The 20,327-nt window shown below is 39.2% G+C and overlaps 1 protein-coding gene and 1 long non-coding RNA gene across 4 annotated transcripts in view; both read right to left on the bottom strand.

The window, feature by feature from the left end:
- Positions 1–7,550, bottom strand: part of LOC131509240 (uncharacterized) — a 34,806-nt gene extending 27,256 nt beyond the window's left edge. Inside the window, exon 1 of the long non-coding RNA XR_009260385.1 lies at positions 6,799–7,550. This is a non-coding gene — a long non-coding RNA (uncharacterized LOC131509240). The remainder of the gene's footprint in view (positions 1–6,798) is intronic.
- Positions 7,551–11,356: 3,806 nt separating this feature from the next.
- SKAP2 (src kinase associated phosphoprotein 2) overlaps positions 11,357–20,327 on the bottom strand; it is a 180,623-nt gene continuing 171,652 nt past the window's right edge. Inside the window, exons 12-13 of one of the 3 annotated variants that reach the window (XM_058724772.1) lie at positions 14,148–14,249; positions 11,357–13,786 (exon numbers count right to left, since the gene is read on the bottom strand). In XM_058724772.1, the coding sequence (XP_058580755.1) occupies positions 14,157–14,249 (93 nt within the window). In that variant the 3' untranslated portion in view covers positions 11,357–13,786; positions 14,148–14,156. Of the gene's footprint in view, positions 13,790–14,147; positions 14,250–16,232; positions 17,228–20,327 lie in introns of those variants that run through there. The other 2 variants (XM_058724771.1, XM_058724770.1) reach the window with 2 other exon arrangements.

Below are 20,327 nucleotides of genomic sequence, written 5' to 3'. Positions count from 1 at the left end.
CTCGTTTTCCTTTGGTGTAAGCAGACAAGAACAAACACAACTGAAGATGTCCTGTGAGCCCTGCTTGGGTTTCCATTACACAGATGGGCAGGTCGGTAACAGTTGTTCTCTTTTAAAATGAACCGAGAGACTCTCGAAAATATTACAAAAACCCAGAAGAACTTGATCTGGGATCAAGACAACCTTATCGCAGAGGCCCTCTTTCCTAACAGCACATGACCGGAAGGGATCGGGCAGCAGGGTTTGAGAGCAAACACCAGAGAGTGGAGCTTACAAAGGTATTTCATACAAAGAGTTAACACAAATGAAGTATCTCTTTTCTGGGGCTCTGCCTGACAGCATGGGCCCCCAACTCCACTGTAAAACAAAAACAAAAACAAAAACAAAAGCCTTCAACTAAAGCTAGTAAAGGTACCGATATACCCAGAAATATGGGTCTGTGAGCTCCGCGAACACCCAGCGTTTTCCTGAATAGTGAATAACATTTAGATCATATGTGGGTTGCCTCCAGATCACCCACTGAGAAGCAGAAGCAAGGTTTTGAACAGCTGGAGGTTTAAGTAAAAAACAGGAATAGCTACAGGCTTTATCTCGGATCCAAACGGTATGAATAATAATAATCATCATAAAAAAATACCTGGTAACTATAAATCTCATCAACCAATGTAAGAGAACATTCTAAATCTATTAATATTTTCAAAGACATTATCTTTCTGCCACCCCACTGCTTTGTGACTTGTTGTATCAGCTATATTATTTGCCTTAAAGCACCATCTAAGTGTTTTTCTTCCCCTGTGAGGGGAATCTCCTACAACCTCCACAAGATACAGCCCACTGCTCCCCTGCATGAGGACGGGGGTGTCATTAACAACCAAAGACACTTCAGGCACAAGTTGAAACTCCAGTGTTTCCAAACCTTCCTGCCTCCCATCAAAATTCATATCCTGTCACTGTTCTAGGAGCAGAAAGGCTTCTCATTATAGCCTCATTCCCCTCTTGCAAAAAACACTGATTGCTGCACTGGTGGCTTTGGAAGGCAAAGATGTAATTTAGCAAAATAATGTACCATGCTGATTAATTTAATGTAGCCCATGACTAATTATGGTAATTCATTACATCTACAATTAGGCTAAGTAATTTATTGCGCTGCAGTCTCATAAAGCAGAGGATTTATATCGAGTTTTGAATGTCACCCAAAGGACATTTCTGTACCTTGTCTTTACTGAAGCGGAATAAGGCTGCCAGCTGAGATGAGCCAAAAAAAAAAAAAAAAAATCCCCCCCCCCCCTCCTTCGCATCCACTCACACTCGCGCACTGACACGCTCTTTGCCATTGGTGTTGTTTGTATTTTGGAATTGAATTCCAGTGCAAGGAGAGGTTTCCCGATCATCACCCCTTCCTTCTTCCTCCTCCCCCAACTATGCCTTTGGATGATTTGGTGGTGTTGTTTTTTTTTTTTTCCATCTGTTTTTTCTGTTTATTTTTTGGTAGTTGTTTTTTGTGTGGTTTTTTTTTTTTTTTTTTGTAAACTGTGTACCAATTTCTTCTCTGTAAACTCTGGAGACCTCACACAGGACGCTGAACAACACTCAGAAAGCCGCCGGGGTCTTCCCAAATATCATCTGCAGGCGTTCGGGGGTGATCAGAGAAAACAGGCACTTGTGCTATTGAGTTCTATTGCTTATTCTGCAGATAATACGGCCGCCGCCTTCAACAAAGACCTCATCTTCCCTCTGCCGCATGAGAAGGGGACATATCCCCTCACTTCGGAAAGACGCAAACATAGCATTATTTTGAAATACAGCCTCACTTGTCCCCTGCAGCGGGGTTTGCTCCAGCGATGGGGTACTTCGGAGACCAATTTGTTCAGCTGATCACTGTCTCTTTGACGTGGCTGCAAATGTTACCTTTCTTTTTCAATCAAAAACACAGCAGGGGGTACCATCTGTTTGGCACAGGCCTTAGCTCACTTCCCCAATGCCTTTTTGTGCAGATCATTTTACGTGGCAATTTGCTAAAATCTTTCATTCCTTGGTTTTGCTAAATATAACTTTCCAAAATGGGCTGTTTTCTCAGAATGTCAGCAAGACTCACAAATGAATGCAGTTTTTCCTCGAACGGCCAATATCAGATCAAATGGAGCATTTTTCAGGTTTTGTTTTTTTTTTTTTTTAATGAACAAATACCTCACTGTCATCTCATTGTTTACTTAAAAGCGACATGTTTACTGAGGATGGGGAAGTCACATTTACCCTGCTGAATTTCATTCCGCTTTCTTTGTTTGGCTTTTTACGGAGGTGCACTGTCACCAACAGAATAAGCGTGGCAATTTTTAAGACCCTCGGAGAGAACAGGTAAAGCAAATGCAGATACAGAGCAACCATATTAAATAGTCATTAGGAAACAACAGCTAGCAGGAAAGTGGTTAACTATCTTCCCCAGCTCAGATGCTGTTCAAAGCAATGAATCCCACCCCCTCCCCGGGAGGAACAGACGATCAGCACCACGCACTGAAGCCACAGGGATGTGCGTGGATTTCCGAGCGCTTTGTAGAATACAAATGAATTATCCTCATTCTTCTCCTAGCAGAGCATATAGGCCAGACCTCATTAGAATTCAATATCACTCTGCTTTTCTAATGTTAATGTACCAGTTATATAAGAAATACGGGGTGGGGGGGGAGTTCTTCCACAATTATGTTCAACATGATATCATAATTCTGAAAACTGGACGTAATCTTTGTTAAAGGAAATTATTGCATTTTACCATTTTATCTTGTGCTTCTAATGTAACTTAAATTCCCATTCTAATAGTGGAATATAAGAGGCCTTAATTCTTTGTGTCTCTCTTAAAGCGGCAGCGACCACAATACCAGCTCTATGGCTTTTTTCTTTTTTTTTTTTTTAAATGCCGTGACTAAAGATCAGATTGTGAAGCCGCTGAGGCCGTGTCCCTGTGAAAGGAAACACAGCACATTACGTTAATAAACAACTGTAGGAGTGTTCTCCATCCAGGAATAACTCAGGGCATTAAGGTTTGCAGTCTTTTGTCTACAGTGCAGCAAGAAGTGTAATGAAAACAAAAACACCAACACATAAAAAATACAATTTATGCTCTTTTATCAAGCGAAGAAAAAGTTGGTTAACGTTTGAAAAGGGAGCAGTAATGTAAATTTATTGACAATTTTATTGTAATAATTAGATGTTTACACAGTCTGGACATTGTGGCTAAATCACTTCTAGCATGTTTATTTCCAAGGAGCTGTTTTCTGGGTACTGCTGCAGGTTCATTAAGAAGACAGACTGTATTCAGATTCAAAGAAACAACCACCTCCCCTTCTCCCCCTTCTCTGTTTTATATTTACGAAAAAAAAAAAAAAAAAAAAAGAAAAGAAAAAAAAAGGGCTACAAATAATGAAGTAAAATACAGAATTCCCTTCATAAAGAAAACAACTTCCCTCGTGGCCCTGAAATAGCTCGAAAATAAATCTTGTGTTGAATATCTTAATGCAAAGCATTAGAGAGACCACCTTTAATGACTACAACTAGCCTTTAATACCTAGTATGTAAATGGCAATCTGGTTTTGACTAAGAATAAATTATAGCCCAGTATTAGGGAAGCTCTCCCCTTGCCTTTTTCTTCAAAAAACAAAACAAAACAAAACAAAACCCAGTATTTATTTTAGGCGAGAGTCTTCTCCTCTCAATATGTTTCAAATGAGAAAACCTCGTTAAGGGAGAAATATTTCTTTTAAAGGAGTCTCAAATCAGATTAATGGATTAAAATTACACATTTGAATACTTTTACTAAATTTAAAATCTCTACGTGGCTCTCGCCCGTTAATTTTTTGTGCTTCTGTACTGATCTCAAACGTGTTGCTCTAATACGGTGCTCGTAATTTTCAAACCGAGCTCAAATGGAAATGACAGATCTTCAGTTAGGCAAAAATAGCAATGAAGTACCAGGAAAATAAATTGTGAACAAAATAATCTTTAGAAAAGGTAGGAAATGAGAATAATTTTATAGCATGATACGAATCCAATAACCAAAGCATACTCGGGGCAATTCTATCAATTTTTAAATTTTAAAAACTGTTTAAAAACTTAGCACTAAATGCTAAGCTATAATGTGTTGCCAGCCTTAGTATACTTCCATTAGAATTAAGTAGTAATCAATACACACTATTTATTGCTATCCGCCACAGCACCAGAAGCAGCAAAGGACGGTGTGCTAGCAAGTAAAAATTCTCTATTATAATTATTTAGGAAGAGGAGGAAGAGTTTTCAGAATGATCTGACTTATTTTAATCACAATTACCACAGTTCATTGTATGCCCAACTCTTTTCCTTGACCAAAATAGTCATGAAAATGCATCATGACAGGAATACTTTCCCAGTAAAGCTTATGATGATAAGAGAAGCATTTATTTTAGAAAGCAGATAGGAACAGGTATACAATGCGACTATTTTTAAAGTTAGTGGAATTGAATACTGGTTCAAAGTAATCAAGGAATCACATTGTAGAGCACTATCTTAAAGAGAAGTGCTAAAAATTAATTCTATGCTATAATGGCATTATTGGATATGTTGCTGGAATTCTATACTGCATAACATACATTATCACCGCTAGGCTAAAAAAATGGAATCTTCTCTGACGCTGTATGATAACAAATATATTTAATAATCTTAAATAAACTCAAACTTACTTTGATATCTACACTTCTAAGTAATTCAAGATATGAGAAATGAATTTTTAAAAAATCAGATCATGAAAGCCATTATTATTTGAAGGAATATGCTCAATTTTTTAGATAATTTAAATTATTTAAGAGTCCTTTGCATTTTTTATTAGCTTTGCCTAAAGTTATAACATTAAAGCATTAAGGTTACATGTAATAAGATTCCAGTTTGCCCTGATCTCCAGTCCCATATTTTCACAAACTCCACCCTGAGACTAGTGCTACTCTACAAGCCTAATTTGATCAAACCGGATGGTCTCATTCCTAGATATGCACCTGAAGAAAATGTTTAACTCCAAAGTGCGTATTCACAGGTGAACAATCAATGCTACCCCATCTGGAAGACACGGTTCATAAAGAGAGTAGGTATTGGTCAAAAGGAACCTGTACCAAAATGTTCCTTAGAGTATTTGTTACAAAACAATATTCAAAGGCTAAGTTAAGTCCAACCAACTATGAACAACACACACCTAAAACCTATTATTCAGATTGATGGTTTTTTAATACCAAAAGAAAAGTTTAGTTTGAAATTTTCCAGATGGAAGTTAACATCTCTGTTATTGAAACCCCGATTAACAGAAAGTAACCATAGCTTGGACAAACAGTGGCTTGATTCAAAAAATGCATTTAGGATTACAGGAGAATTCAATCCCAAACTCCCTGAGGATGGTTCGCGTTAATTCTCTCCATAAAATAATAAAAGCAGCTGCCCACGAACATTATCCCAAACAGCAGCACAGCCAGGGCTGAGTGCTACAATTGTTTCCCCTCGTTTGCTTTTGGTGGGAAGGAGACATTTTTATTTTGACCCATTGCTTCATTTCAGTTCTCATACCTCCAACACAGGAAAGCCCTATTTAACGCTGTCATTGGTCTGTCAAGTCACCTCCAAATATAACCTCACTTGAGCCCAACTACACCCTGGGAGGAAGAAAGAACAGTGCTGCTGGTATTTGCAGGCGAGGAAACTTATTCTAGGGCACAGTGCATTCGAGAACCGAAACTAGAATTTTGACCCCAATTCTAATGGTCTTCCTACGACCCATGCTCGGCTGGTGCAACTCTGTCCCCAACTGAAAGAAAAGAGTCTTTTTGCCTCTAATTTTTTTTAATGCTTATTTATTTTTGAGAGAGAGAGAGAGAGAGAACGAAGAAGGGAGAGAGAGAGAGGTAGACACAGAATCAGAAGCAGGTTCCAGGCTCCAAGCTGTCAGCACAGAGACCAATGAGGAGCTCGAACTCACAGACCGTGACATCACGACCCGAGTCGAAGTTGGACACTTAACGAACTCAGCCACCCAGGCGCCCCAGAGTCTTTTTCCCTAAAGCGGTAGGGGGCCACTCGGCTTTCTGAACGATGTTTTACCATAACTGGCAGCAACTCTAAAAGATAGTCACATCATTCACACACCTAATATTTTGGTTTTGGTTCCCCACACACTTAATTCAGTAGGTACAAGCATTCCAGAAATCAATCTTTTCGTCTGAACCAATACTGAAACCCTCTCGCCTACCTTCCCAACTGTACACTTTAAAAAATTAGATAGAAAGATAGAGAGATTCATTCCAGGGTGTGTGTGCACGTGTGCGTGTGTGTGTTACTCCCAGCTTATATTCAAGATAGTCTCCTAGGTTCAGATTTAACAAAATCAGAGAGCCTTTTTTTTTTTTTTTAAATGACTTAGGACACTGCTAATGATTTAAACTGCTAAGGACTGCACAAAGGTAAGACTACCTGGGGCTGTTCTCCTTCCCTGAGTTTATGTCCTGTCTATTTTATTTAGACCCTGAGTTTTCTTGGAAAAGACTGCGACAATGCTGTTTGAAATGCCCCTAGCACACTGTTGGCACTTAAATGTAATTATTCAAAATGGAATCATTTAATTAGATAGGAAGAGAAATAGCAAGTCCTGAGATGATAATAAAGAATAAAGTAAATATGCTGACCGACTGATGCAAAGCAACAGATAGGAGGCAACAACACACACTCACAAGATAGCTACGTTTCAATTTCTCAATGCAGGACATACGTTAACGGGATAGACACACAGTTATATACCTTGTTTTTGCAGGTTCACGGAAAGCAGAGAACACGGCTGATATTAATCACTCCGTAGAGTGGTAAAGAATTCCACACATCATGCCTCATAGGACGGAGCTCCTTGGGAGAGTCTGAGGAAGAGGAGGAAAGTGGAGGAAGATGAACGAAGGGCGGACCACAAGGGTTTGAACTGGGAATTAGGAGTGAATCACTTATCTGCCTGGATGGGACAGGTTATATTACACCAACTCGATCCACTTGCTTGCTGGCGAGCAAGACAATGCAAAGTCCATTGCTCCCTGTCCTGAGTACTAGGCATGGAAACATTTCAGAGTAGCCGATACAATGAAGTACCCCTTGGAAACTGAACTTCAGTTCACCTTCTTTTGGGCTACGAGACAGCCAATGGTGCAGGATGTACTCGACTATAAAAGGGCTCAATTTTACCCCTCCTCTGGCGAAACCGCAAAGCCCTAAAACGGATGTTAGTCTTATCTCCTATTCCCCCACCCCTGCTAGCTTCCAATCCCTGACATACAAAAAGGTTTTTTTTTTCTTTTTCTTTCAAAGCATTTGTTCAAACAACAAAACAGAAGACTTTATGAAGCCCTGTACAAGGTACCACGTAGGTGCCCAAGAAATAAGACCTCTTAGAGTCGGAAAGACCAATAAAAGCTACAAAATTATACAAGTTTTATAATGAAGTTTGTTTATTGATTGTAAAAGGGCTGAACAGTTAATAATAATTCTTTAAACTGAAAAAAATAAAGATCCATTTACCACTCCTCCCCTACCCCCCCCCCCCCCCCCCACTCCACACACACACAAAACTAATTAAAACTACTTAACTATTTGAGACAGAAGCAGCCACTTTAAAGACTTCTAAGGCTTTCCTGGCTGGTCAGTTGCCTGGGGCATTTCTTTTGGAGAGGCAGAGAGGATGAGAAAAGGTCGTTAGAGGCACGTCCCTTTGGCCTGGTGTCCTCTCTCGGCTCTCTGCTGCCTTGACTATTTTCAGCCAGACTGGAAGTTCAAGGATAGAAAGATTCCTGTGTTAAAGTTTCTCCTTCATTGTGGATTAGCTGCTTCAGATTTGATACAGTCACCATGGGCTGCTTCAACTACTAAATGAGGCAAATTCTGCTGTCTGATGATCAATTCTTGAACTTTTCACCTGCTCCAGACTACTTCATAAGAATGGTGCCATCGCCAGTAGTCAATATGCTTTTATTGAGTGCCTACTATATGCTAGAATTATGCATTTGGTTTGAATTTGTCACAGTACTGGGAAGCAGAATGTTGCTGCATTTAAGGGAGGGAGGCCGGGAACTTCCTACTCTGGACGTTGGGACAAATTACTTATGCTCAGTTTCCTAATCAGGAAAATGGGAATAAACAACAGATCTTACCTCATAGCGTTGCTAGAAGGGTTCAATGCAAAGTACAGAGCAAGACAAATAATAAACAGTTACTGCTGGCTATTGTTATTGCTCGTCAAATTGTTATTACTTCGACATAATAGTTAAAGAGCACGAGGTTTGCTAAATGGACTCCAGAGAGGGCTGGGAAGAGGGGGCAGCGTATGGCAATCTACTCGTTTGTTGGAACTTTCTCCTCCTCTAACATAGTCATTTTTAAATTTTTTTAAATGTCTGTTTATTTTTGAAAGAGAAAGACAGAGCGTGAGCGAGGGAGAGGCAGAGAGAGAGGGAGACACAGAATCCGAAGCAGGCTCCAGGCTCTGGGCTGTCAGCCCGGAGCCCGATGATGCGGGGCTCAGACCCGCCAACTGAGAGATCACGACCTGAGCCGAAGTCGGACGCTTAACCGACTGAGCCACCCAGGCGCCCCTAAAGCTGTCAATTTTAATTGGGGTACGTTGCTGTCAGGAATTTTCTCCTCGGAGAAAAGGACACTTGGCGCAAACTGCCGCTTAAGCTACCAAATGGCACCCGCTTTCGCGCTAGCAGGAGTGATATTTTTATATTACGAAGTTGAGGCCAATAAACAGAAAGTAGACGAGTGCTGTTCTCTGTTACCTCTCTGAGTAATGGACATTGAAAAAAGTGAAAAGGGAGAAGAGAGTAACCTAGGAAAACACTTTCCAAAGTTTCAGTGTCAAGAAAATCGCCTAAGGAATGGGCATTTGAGGGGCCCCTGGGTGGCTCAGTTGGTTAAGTGTCCGACTCTCGGGTCGGCTCAGGTCACGATCTCACGGGTTCAAGTCCCACGTTGGGCCCTGTGCTGACAGTGTGGAGCCTGCTTGGGATTGTCTCTCTCTCTTTAAACAAACAAACAAACAAACAAATAAATAAATAAATATAAAAGAAGTGGGCATTTGAGACGATTTCTATTTTCATCTTTGCCAATATTCACAAGTTGACTTGCTGAGCTTCCCGCCTCCTTCCCACCATCACAGACCTACCCTGGGCACTGGTATGACTAAGGCTACTTTCCACATTTATGGTTCCTTTCATCTCGGGGAGTCAAAGCATTCCAGTTGACGTAATAATACAAGAAATAGGGAGTAAAGGTTAAAAAAAAAAAAAAAAAAAAAAGAAGACCAGGAAAATAAGTTGTGGTTGGATTGGGCAACCACAGTGCAACTTCCCGCTTTCCGAAATTCCTTTGTGATCCATTCAAGGCCACAGCTTCCAAGGTCAGAAGGCCTCTCTGACGTCGGCCAGGTGGAATCCAAGCCAGCTGCCATTCAGAACGTAATGGAAAGTGAAACTAGATCACTTGCCCCACGCTGCCTGGGTCGGCTGTGCCTTCTTGAAAAGAGTTACGACGAACAGCAAAGGCAGGCAGGAAACCTCTGAAGACGAGCGGCACACTCAACTTTGTTTTTTACCATCTCCCTCAATTCTGTTGCCACCGATCAAATCCAGTCCACTTGCCGATAGTGTTATGGGGACAGTGAAACTACTTTTAAAGACTCAGTAAAAGGGACTGATCTTTTGATGGGGAGAATGTTGTCGGTCAGAAAGCTGAGGTATTAACTCATGGAGGCATTTTCTCTACTAGGTGCAGAAGTCAGGCTCTTTTCTTCTTAACTCTCAAGTCTTGAGAGAACGGTAGGTTGCCAAATCAGTTAATTAACAAATATTTACTGGACACACACCATATACTCTGAAGTACCATGCTGGCAATAAATCCTGGGTTTGTGTCCAACTAATGATAGAGCAGATTCTACTAGGGAAAAAAAGAAAAAGCTCTTCAAACCTGGCGTTAATGAAATGCCATTCCATGTTACTGTGACCATATAATTTTCTGAGTAGTTACCTCATCCCCGCAAAATGTTATACAATCAGGGGTTCTAACGGCTATTCTAGAACTCAGCTAGAAGGTGGTGACCGGTATATGTAGGCTGAAGCTGCGGATGTCTAGACATTCCTTGCTCCCACACCAGAGCATAAACTGTTTAAATTACGCATTTGAGTGTAGGTTAAGTTGGTAGAAAGATACTTTAATAATACACTATTTGTTTCTCTGTATTTTGGAATACTCGGGATTTGAGTCACAAACTAAGCCATTTTAACAAATGTTTTTATGTTATGGATATTAATTATATTCCTTCGACCTCTGAGTCAAGTTTTCTATGGCTTGAGCATGTTTTAATCTCTAACACCTCCTTCTTTACCCTGTAGACTGCTTTTCAATACTCTCGCCTCTCTTGAACTCAAGAAGAGACGTAAAAGTGATTTCTATACAGATTGTGTCTATAATTCCATTCAACTGAATTACAAACAACCGATTTATCCAAAATTTAGAGGCACTCTTTCTTGAGTTAGAAATTTTTGCAACACTTTGCTCGGTCTCACTGGTGAAGTTCAAACTTTTAGACCACACGTACGCTAAGGTCAGTTTCCCTATGGTGGCTGAACTGCAATTCTGGATCTCTACTATAGAACTCAGTTCTGGGTTCTGCATTTAATCATGACCCTGGAAGGTACCAGCCTCTATGACGTGAACAGCAATAGTTTAGGCAGGAGAAATTACAGGAAATTAGAAATCATTCGAACTATGGGGGAATCTTAACTGGAAACATTTTAGAAACAACTGAATGAAATCTCCACTCTTCATCCTATCTCCACACTGATAGCAACCCACCTCCCACATGCATAGATTTCACTTACAGATGGCTGAAAAGTAATTTTCTATGGTCCTACGATACTTTATGTAATTATCTGTAATTAAATGAACACAAGGTAAAAATAGTCAACTGAAAATAATATAAAGTATTCAGAACAATTACAAGGCTAAGCAACGTTTTTCATAAGAGAAAGGGTCACATGCAACAAAGTGGCAAAAAACAGAATGGAGTGAGCTGTGGTTAAGTGTAAATCCTATAGCAATGAAAGTCATTTGTATTATCCTTACTTCTTTGAATAAATTCAGATGACAGCTCTATTTCATTTCTTCATTCAGTTTGGAGGCCAGATGGCATTAGAATCATTTACTTCACCTTGTTGTGCTTAATTACTACAATCAACACACTATTTTCCAAATTAATCATAACAAAGTAATTTCATTAGTAACACAGCAGGCTGTTGAATTATTAGCATCATAACAGTTTGCAAACAATTAAACTTTATTTGAACCTTAAAAATTTGCAGAGTGGAACATTATTGTAAGATCTAATGGCAATAGAGTACAAATTCAGTACAGAGCAAATAATCAAGCAAAATGCTATATAAAATATGACTTACAATCACCTTTGAAAAAAATTAGCTCTCTAACTGTTCATAGAAAAACAAATAAAAGCTAAGCAAACATAATGAGAACATAGCAATTAGCATATTTTCTAACAAGCCATGTTGTTTAAATTCACATTAATGATATTATTATGATCTTGAAGAGAGTGTGATATATTGTCAAGGGTGTAAAGAAAACTTTCTCCCTGGTAGTATACAAATGATTTTGCCAAATGAATACAAAGGAGTCATGCATTGAAAGTAATGATTATTTTTCTTATCACTCTAATTTGAAATCTTTCGTTTCCCTTCCTGTCTCCCACCTATATTCAAGTTAAACAAGAACAAAGGCCAGAGCAGCTCTGGACAGAAGTTAACACTTTATTTCTGTATTGTCACCATTCACAGAGACTATCTAGCTTGGAATTGTTGGTCATCAGTTGGCAAAGGACTCCCTCTCCTGGATTAACTGTAAAAGGAGGCAAAACTCTTTTACATGCTTTACACGCAGCTCCAGTTTGTGCCCGAGTGGGGGAGGGGCTGCCCAGTGCTTTGGTATGTGATGAAAAGCTGCTGCCACCTACTGGCCGAGCAGGAAAATCTTCCCTTCAACCAGAAGCATGAAACCTGTATCCATTACCAAAATTACATTTTCAGGGGAGACCCACGACTGCTTTTGCTTTTCGTCTCTCAGGCTTTGAAAAGCAGAGCACTAAATTTGTCTCCAGTTGTCTTCATCTATGCTGAGATGATTTCAACCTGCTCCAACGGGTCTCTATTAGGAATAGATTGACGAGTGCACAAATTCATTTCCGAAAGCTTTAACTTGACAATGTCTAATTTATGTAAACTGGACTTGACCCGCAATCCCTAAAACTAAAATATATACTTCATCCCATTTGAAATCTGATGACCACAGTATTGAGAAGATAACGTTAAATGTAAGCTCTGAAATACTGCTTATAAATAGTTTTATATAAATAAAGGGGGGTTTCAACTCATTCATGGTTAGCATTTTTACCTTTATAAAACAAACATCTGAAAAGTTCAACAAAGGTGGTACCCCCCAATCAATGATTCAAAATTACATGAGTCTATCCACATCAAATAGTTATCCAATCAGCAGGGCATTTTGATATGTATCAAGGCCACACTGCTACCTTGTTGGCATTGAAAATAATACCCTTGATTTCAAATATACACGGAAAGGTGATGTAATCGTTCCACAAATCTTGCTCCGGCCGCACAACACAGACCTCCAGTGTCGGCTAACCCTACCTTTCCACTCGCCTGTTGGTACGTGTTCCCACCATGATTTCTATGCTCTCCTCTCTGAGCCCTTCCTTTTCTATTCACTGCTCTGAGAAGTGTACAGGAGACTCAGATCTGGGGTTCTACTGTTCTGTGCTGGGACTTTAACAGCACAGCAGTGATCGGGCAGGATAAGGCAGTGCTCCGTTAGGTCTCCTTACTTTGAAACTGCATACGGAGACTCTTTAGGCCATTGTATTACACAGAATGGGCTTTCTTATGAATTTTTTATTTTATTCCATTTAAATACAGAACGGTGGTGGAAAACGTTGGCAAGTCCATCATCTAATCAGGATGTTTGCTATTGAGAAAGGGCTCGGCATGGACCGTGGTTCTGGTCTGCATGTGTCACAGGTGTCCGTGCACTGCCATCGGGAAGCCTGTCATCTTTTCTTTCTTGTGGCTATATTTAACACGAAGGAAACTTGCCAATCAGTAAGATTCTTTCATGAAAATATGTTACTACTGTGTGAAAGATAAGTACTAAGATGGTTATCAAAGCCACATTCTTTAGATAGCATCTACCAGAAGTTGGCATGATATACTCAATTCAAATTTCTATGAAATTACGTATTACACTCTAAAATATAATTGACATCCAACACAAAGAGAAATTACAACTCATAATGAAAGTAGCAGGGACTGTGCAGTACATAGAAAATTATGCTGAATTCTTCACACAAATCAAATGAGTAAATAAAAACTACATTTATTTCTTAGCAGAATAGCAACAGGTACAAGTTTCCTGCCTGCATCTAATTTACATTAATATTCTTTATTTAATTTCACATCAGAGGAATATTATAATGAATGCATAAAATAACAGTTAAAGACAAACGTTCAAGAAAACACAAAAAGGTTATGAGCTGCCATGCAGGCTTTCAAGATGATTCTAAATCCAAAGCATTTACTGACTAGCAGAAGAATCTTCCTTTTCTGCAGGCAGAAAGGGAAAGTTGCAGCTTAATTTTTTTCTTCAGTTGAAATGTTGATTTTTCCTGCTTAGAAAAAAAATTACATTTTTAGCCAAGGAAAAATGAACACTTTGTCAATTCAGCTCCTCAGAAAGGCCGTAAAAAGTGACACTTTACTAAAGAGGAGAAGGTTTGGGAAAACATCCAGTTGTTAGCAAAGGGACTTTCTCTAAATGAATCTATTTCCAAAGTAAATTCTATGAAGTTATTTAAAAATTAAACCAGATTTAAAAAAAAAAAAAAAAAGATGATGATGATGATGGGGGAAGCATGATCTTGGTGCTATCAGAAAACTACAAAGACTTTTTAAAAGGCAAAGACTCATAATGCAGAGACCAAGAGAACATATGAGCTATTACAGAATATTGGATTAAAATGTACTTACCCAGGACTCTCAAATATCATACATCTCCATTATGTAGGCTTTCGGCACCAAGCCAATGGCTCCCTTCATTTCTCCTACCCACCAGCCATATCTATTGTATTCCTAATTGAAAACAATATGCAATATTAACCTTTAGACTGGTATAAGTACAATGTCGTTTATATGCAACTTCTTCGAAATGTTATTTCTTTTTATAAAGTTACAAGAGCTTGAGCTGCAAATTGAAACATTTTAATCTTTTTGTTTGTTTGTTTGTTTCTGGACACTTAAAAATGCTGTTAGGCAAAGATTTAAATTAACGTGTAAGACAAAGCCTGTTTATGACTCCGTATAGAACACAGAAACAGTCACTTGGGATAAGAACTTAGCAAATGAAACTACATGAGGAAGTCAGTTCCCGGGGCCCATTTCCCTTCTCCCTCCCCCCCCCCACCCCCCCCACAGACACACACACAGACGCATGCACGCACAGGCAAGCACACTCGTGGCCTGGGAGACAACTTTTCTACACAAACACCAGCTCTAGATGCTACAGGGTTATAGCCAAGATCCTTAGGATACTATCTTTGCCTTCAAGAAGCTTATCATCTAGCAAGGAAAGAATTACTTTTTCACAATAAACTAATTCCTACTAAACTCATATGACTAAAGATCATTTAGAATGTCGAGCTACGCCTCCTCTTAAGAAAAATCTAATATGTGTGTAGACATTTTAAACAGACAAATGAAAGAATAAGAAAACACTAATAATATCCACAAATATTTGTTTTACAAAATAATTTTTAAAGGCTCCTTTTAAAAAGCTTCCCTAAGGCATTTATTATTGCTTTCAACTAATCATAAACTTCATTAGATAAAGGATGGGTGGCAGGAATTTAAAGGTGGTGTTAGGAGTCACCCTTACAGTAGAAGATCAATAAGAAATAAAGGATCTCAAGTTATAAAGGCAAAATATTCATCTAGCTGTAAAAAAAGAGTGATTGATGAGTCACTGCTGCGTTTACTTTGCAACGTGAGATAAACCTGTACCTGCGTTTCTCCCCTTTGCCTCCACTGACAGATACAACACTGCTTTAAGCATTACGAACACTCTGTAACTGGTCTCATATGTCTGCCAGATTGACTAATGTATTTTTATCTCAAATTTATTTATGTTTAGTGAGATACAAACAAAGTAAAATGAATTACAAGTTTCAAGAATAATATCTTCCAAAAGCAATACTCGGCAAAAGCATTGTAGGACCCAAATTTAATTTTTCATGGAAGATAAATTTTTAAAATCAATCCCCAAAGTAATTCAATAGGCTATGATTTTCCAACATCTGAGTCCTAGATAAATGTGCATATGCATATTGAGTTACAGGTGGGGAGGAATATTCAGACTAGCACAGACTTCACATTTGTATTGATTAGCATGCTATTGACCAGCTGAAAGGAAAATCATACAATTCTTCAATACAAATGTAAAAACATTAGCATGTGTGTATTGATAATGTGGTCTATCGATAGAACACAGGATTAAAACCTCTATGTGCTTTTTAAACGGTGGGTTGTACAAGAATTAGGTTTATTGGAAGAAAAAGGTGGAAGGAAAATATGAGATGGGGGGGTAAGGCTAATCCTGTACTTATTCTCAAGAGGGCACAGCTCTGGTTAATGAAGATGGAGGGCTCAAGGTTTTAAGTTTAAAAGTTCAACGATAGTGTGAATTTAGTGGATAAAACTATCTAAAAGCAATGAAAATAGTCTGATGCCCGAACTTAGTGATAATGACTATAATCTACATGGGATAGATTTATCAGAAGAAAACACCAACTTACTGAAAGCTATGATTAGCAACCATTATATCTTAATAGGAACCTAATAAAACTGCCCTTTTCAATTTTTAAGGCAATGAATACAATTAGAGCCTAATGCTTAACAAAACAAATGTATTTAACCTTCCAGAGGCAAAAGGCCTACACTGCAAGATTTCAAAGTGGATAGTTAACAGGGTAGGTCTGAGTATGAAAGCTCTTACCCAATGTCAATGTAAGACTTTAAAAAAAAAAAAAAAAAAAAATTGAATGTTTGTAAAGAGCAAGGGAACCAGCGCCCCCAACAGGCAGACAGAGAACATATTCAATGAGAGGGCATATTAAGACCCAAATCGGCTTTCAGAGACTAGTACTCAATCTGGGCTTCCAGGTTTAAATTCAAATACAAACAAGAATGCTCATATCATTTTATAATATTCCACGTTGGTTATAATCTGTACCCTCAATTGAGGGCATATCATCATTCTCAAAAAGCTCACTCACATCCAAAGTTAAGAAAATGGATTTCCAATGAATCATTTCACCAAAGGACCAATGACACACTTCACACTTGAGAGAATTCTGCCTGATGGTCACTGGTCAGATTCATTAAATAGAAAGTACCCTTGAAAACAGGGGGGAGGGGCTTATGCAGCTGCAAACAAATCCCTTAGAAGTAACGTTCTAGGAAAAAATAAAGTTTCAGACTCAAATTATCTTAAATGCTTCACTTAATTTAAAACAATTCAAAAGCATATGAAATTTGCTCATAAAAGTTTTCTAAACTATCACAGGTTTAAATCAGAAAAGGGTAAAAATAAAAAACCAGAACGTTCATTACTTTACTTTGTAGAGGATTCCACAGAACACTCCTGTGTGGAATTAAGAGGCAAGATAAAATACAGTGAGGTAAAAATCTAGGAGGCAAATTTATGGATTTACACTGTGGCCATTAGAGTATGTCGACAAGATTGCAAACACAGAAGCTTTTACTTTTATCATTACCATCCTCTGTATGAGCCTCTTGAGCAACATGAATCCCAATTAAACCATTTGCAGCCTATAAATTGGAAAGAAGATGCTTTGGAGTACGGTATTCTAAACTTGAGCCTCAAGATTCAGTATCCTACGAGCTTTCCTTCTGAAGAAGCAGATCTGCCTCTCTGCCTCCCCTGTTTGCCGCTCCCAAATAAATGTGATTACAAATGATGTATTACTTACAGTGGAAAGAATGCAATCCAGACAATGTTGTCTTACCGTCCACGTGCTAATTATAGTATTGTTCTAAAAGTCGCGGGTGGGTCGTTAAAAAAAAAAAAAAAAAGATCAACAACCCTCAAACCTTATCTTGTTATTAAACAACAAAAAAGAAAGAGACAAACAACCACTCCAGGCTGCCATCTAAATCTCTGAAAGGTTAGGAAGCATCATGCCACCTTTATGGCACACGAGGTCTCAGGTACGAGAAGGTATGCCATCTGGTATCCCTCACCCTACTCGGCTCTTAACATCAACTGAAATGCTAACATAGGCAAGTGGCTGTGCTTCAGGAGGACTGATAAAATAATGAAGAGTCCTTTAATCTACAGGAAACCATTCCAGTCAATTTATAAGAAATATTGCATCCCTTTGTAGGACGTGTAATTATTTTCTATTAATCATGTGCTATAAAGCTACATTATGCGGTTATTCTGTTATCACTAGAAAGAGGCCTGCAGTCAGCTTCTGACAATGTTAGGTAATTACTAACACAAAGCTTCTTTCTCCTCCCGTACTAATGCTATCAAGATCCAGAGGTGTGGCGATGCTTACTGTATAAAAATAGTACTCAAAAGAAATTCAGTATCTGCAAAATGGATGGCTTCCAGGCAAAATGCAACGTGGCAGGCGAGGAAGCAAAAAAAGCCAAACTTGCCCAATAACCCGGGAAGATAATGGTAAAGTGGCACTGCCCAGTTGTGCTCTCACCCCTGTTATCCATTTTCACGCCGTTGAAATAGTTTTTTATTTGTTTTGTTTTGTAGTAAAATGTGAGGCTTCGACTAATAGTTGTTAAGCAACAAACGAAAGCGATTATGTAATAAGCAGGGGGAGAGGGCTCGTTTTGATCATGTGAAACCGACTGTACCTGACATGACAGCCGCCATATGCCCATGTTTACTCATTCGCTAAATCTTCGCTCTCTGCCTGTTGATTATCTTACACTTAAATACTTAAATAAGGCCCCAGCGTTCACTTAAGTCCTTCTCAGCACCGTGATTCTCATTTCTCAAGTATGTTCATCCGCTTTCTGCAAACCATGAGGTGAAAGAATGTCACCTTAACAGAAACTTGAGACACTAATAAGATTCTGTGATGCACTCCCCCTTCCAGACACTAGTTACCAATCTGTTTGAATGCAACGGGTGAAAGACTGTGCGTGTGTCCTGTCCCCCAAACATACATCTGTGCTTCGAAACATACTAGCCTTTTGCAGAAATGAAGTTAATTTTATTCACAAATGTAAAATGCATCGGGTTTCAGAGCCCGTGGGCTTCACTGCTGTTTTCCAACTGTTCACTGTGATAGTCTCGATTTTTCATAAACATTGTAGTAATATGAAAACCAGATACCCATGCAAAATACAGAATTACTTTCTTCAAGGGTACCTGTTGGATCTGTTCCTTTTTACTATCTCCAGTTAGAAACTTTGTAAGAATCCCTTCATTTCTCCTACATCCATCATTTCATCCCTTAAAGTGCACAACAGGAACCTGACAACCTTAGTGTTTCACTATTATTATCTACACATGAACTCCTTGAATCTTCATCTCCTAAGCTGATAAATGAGGAAACTGACACTAACACTCTCTAAGGTCCTCTGTGATGCCTGAACACCACCCTCCGTGAACCTGCTTTAAGACACCAAGTCTCTTAGTGGCTTATGGAAATCAACCTCATTACTTTATAATTCACTACGCAGGTGTGACTTTGAATTACGCTAATTTGAAGAATTACTATTTTTTTTTTCCTCCCTGCACTGTGCACTCCATTTTTAAAGCAGGAGAGATACAGGACAAGCAAAGGAGCTGATAGTAGGAATTCAATTCTTACAACAAATTTTAGTTTATATTCCAGAGTCAAGACTCATTTAATTCAAGTTTCTACACAGTCCACATTCACAATACCACACAGTAAAAACTGCTATTCAGACTGATGAGCCAAAGATACTGGTAGGCAAAGAAAAGGTCAAATCATATTCGGTAGAAAGTGGCCTTGGTACCCAGTGTATTTCACCGACCTGTACAAGACTGTTCTCCAGCTTACCCACCTGTCTCTATTCCAACTGTCGCCACTCTGGTTCAGACCTTCATCACCTCACCCTGGGTTACTGCATCAACTCTGCCTCTCTGTTCTTCCCAGAAACTGACTTGGTCAGTTTCAAGAACTGCTCGGAAACTCACATCAGCTCCCAGGCGGTAACTGCAAACTCCTCAGCTCTGCTCCCTCCTGCCCTGCTGGCAACAGTCTCTCACTGCTCCGGTCCACACAGTCCAACCTTCCACCCATTCCTGCTTCTGCACGCGGTGCTCTCCTCCCCAGGGAACATCTCCCCTTCCTCACCCAAATCCTAATCAGCAACCAACACCCAACTCAAGTTACCTAGCTGTCGTGACTTTTTCTCCAAATTATTTAATCCACGCTTACGTCTCTCATTCCAAGCTGAGCATTTATTCCTCATTTTATGTACTTTAGGTCTGTTCCTGCAACTAAAATAAAGTACAGACTCACTGAGATCACGGCAATATCTTACTTGATCTGTCTGCCCCACAATGTATAAAAGATGTTCAATAAATACGGACTGGATGATGGATGCCACACTCATTTTGGATGATGCACGAGTCGACAATCCTAGACATCTTCCTAAGAAGTGTGATTTCCAATAGGTCTATCTCTTCCTTTGTGTATGTTAGATATACTTGAAGAATTTTAGTAATGACTAAACAAACTTTTGTTCTGAAGTGCATTCAGCTTCTCAGTCTGAAGTATGTCGTTCCTACTTGTGGCTGGCTGCTGTCCACCCCGTTTTCCAATGAGCTGTACAGGAGACCTTATCTAAAGAGTTTAGATTCCACCTGTAGAAAGAGATCTGTCCCCCTGCTGAACTGGGACCAGGTAATTCCAGTTCTATGAAGAAACAAATTGAGTTGAATGTATTGTATGTATGGAAGAGGTTAAGACAGAACCCTGTAAAGGCAGAAACAGTGTGGCAGGTGTAAAGGAAAATCTACTGGGTTTTAGGTCCTGATTATTCTTGTGACGATCTTCCCAGAATTTCCAGAGTCTCACCCCCTAGCTCTTTTACTAATTAGGTATGGAACCTTGGGCCATCCCCAAGTTTTTT

This window comes from Neofelis nebulosa, chromosome 4, assembly GCF_028018385.1.
Source record: "Neofelis nebulosa isolate mNeoNeb1 chromosome 4, mNeoNeb1.pri, whole genome shotgun sequence".
In the NCBI taxonomy this organism is placed as follows: Eukaryota; Metazoa; Chordata; class Mammalia; order Carnivora; family Felidae; genus Neofelis; species Neofelis nebulosa.
This window is presented reverse-complemented; position numbering and strand designations above follow the sequence as displayed.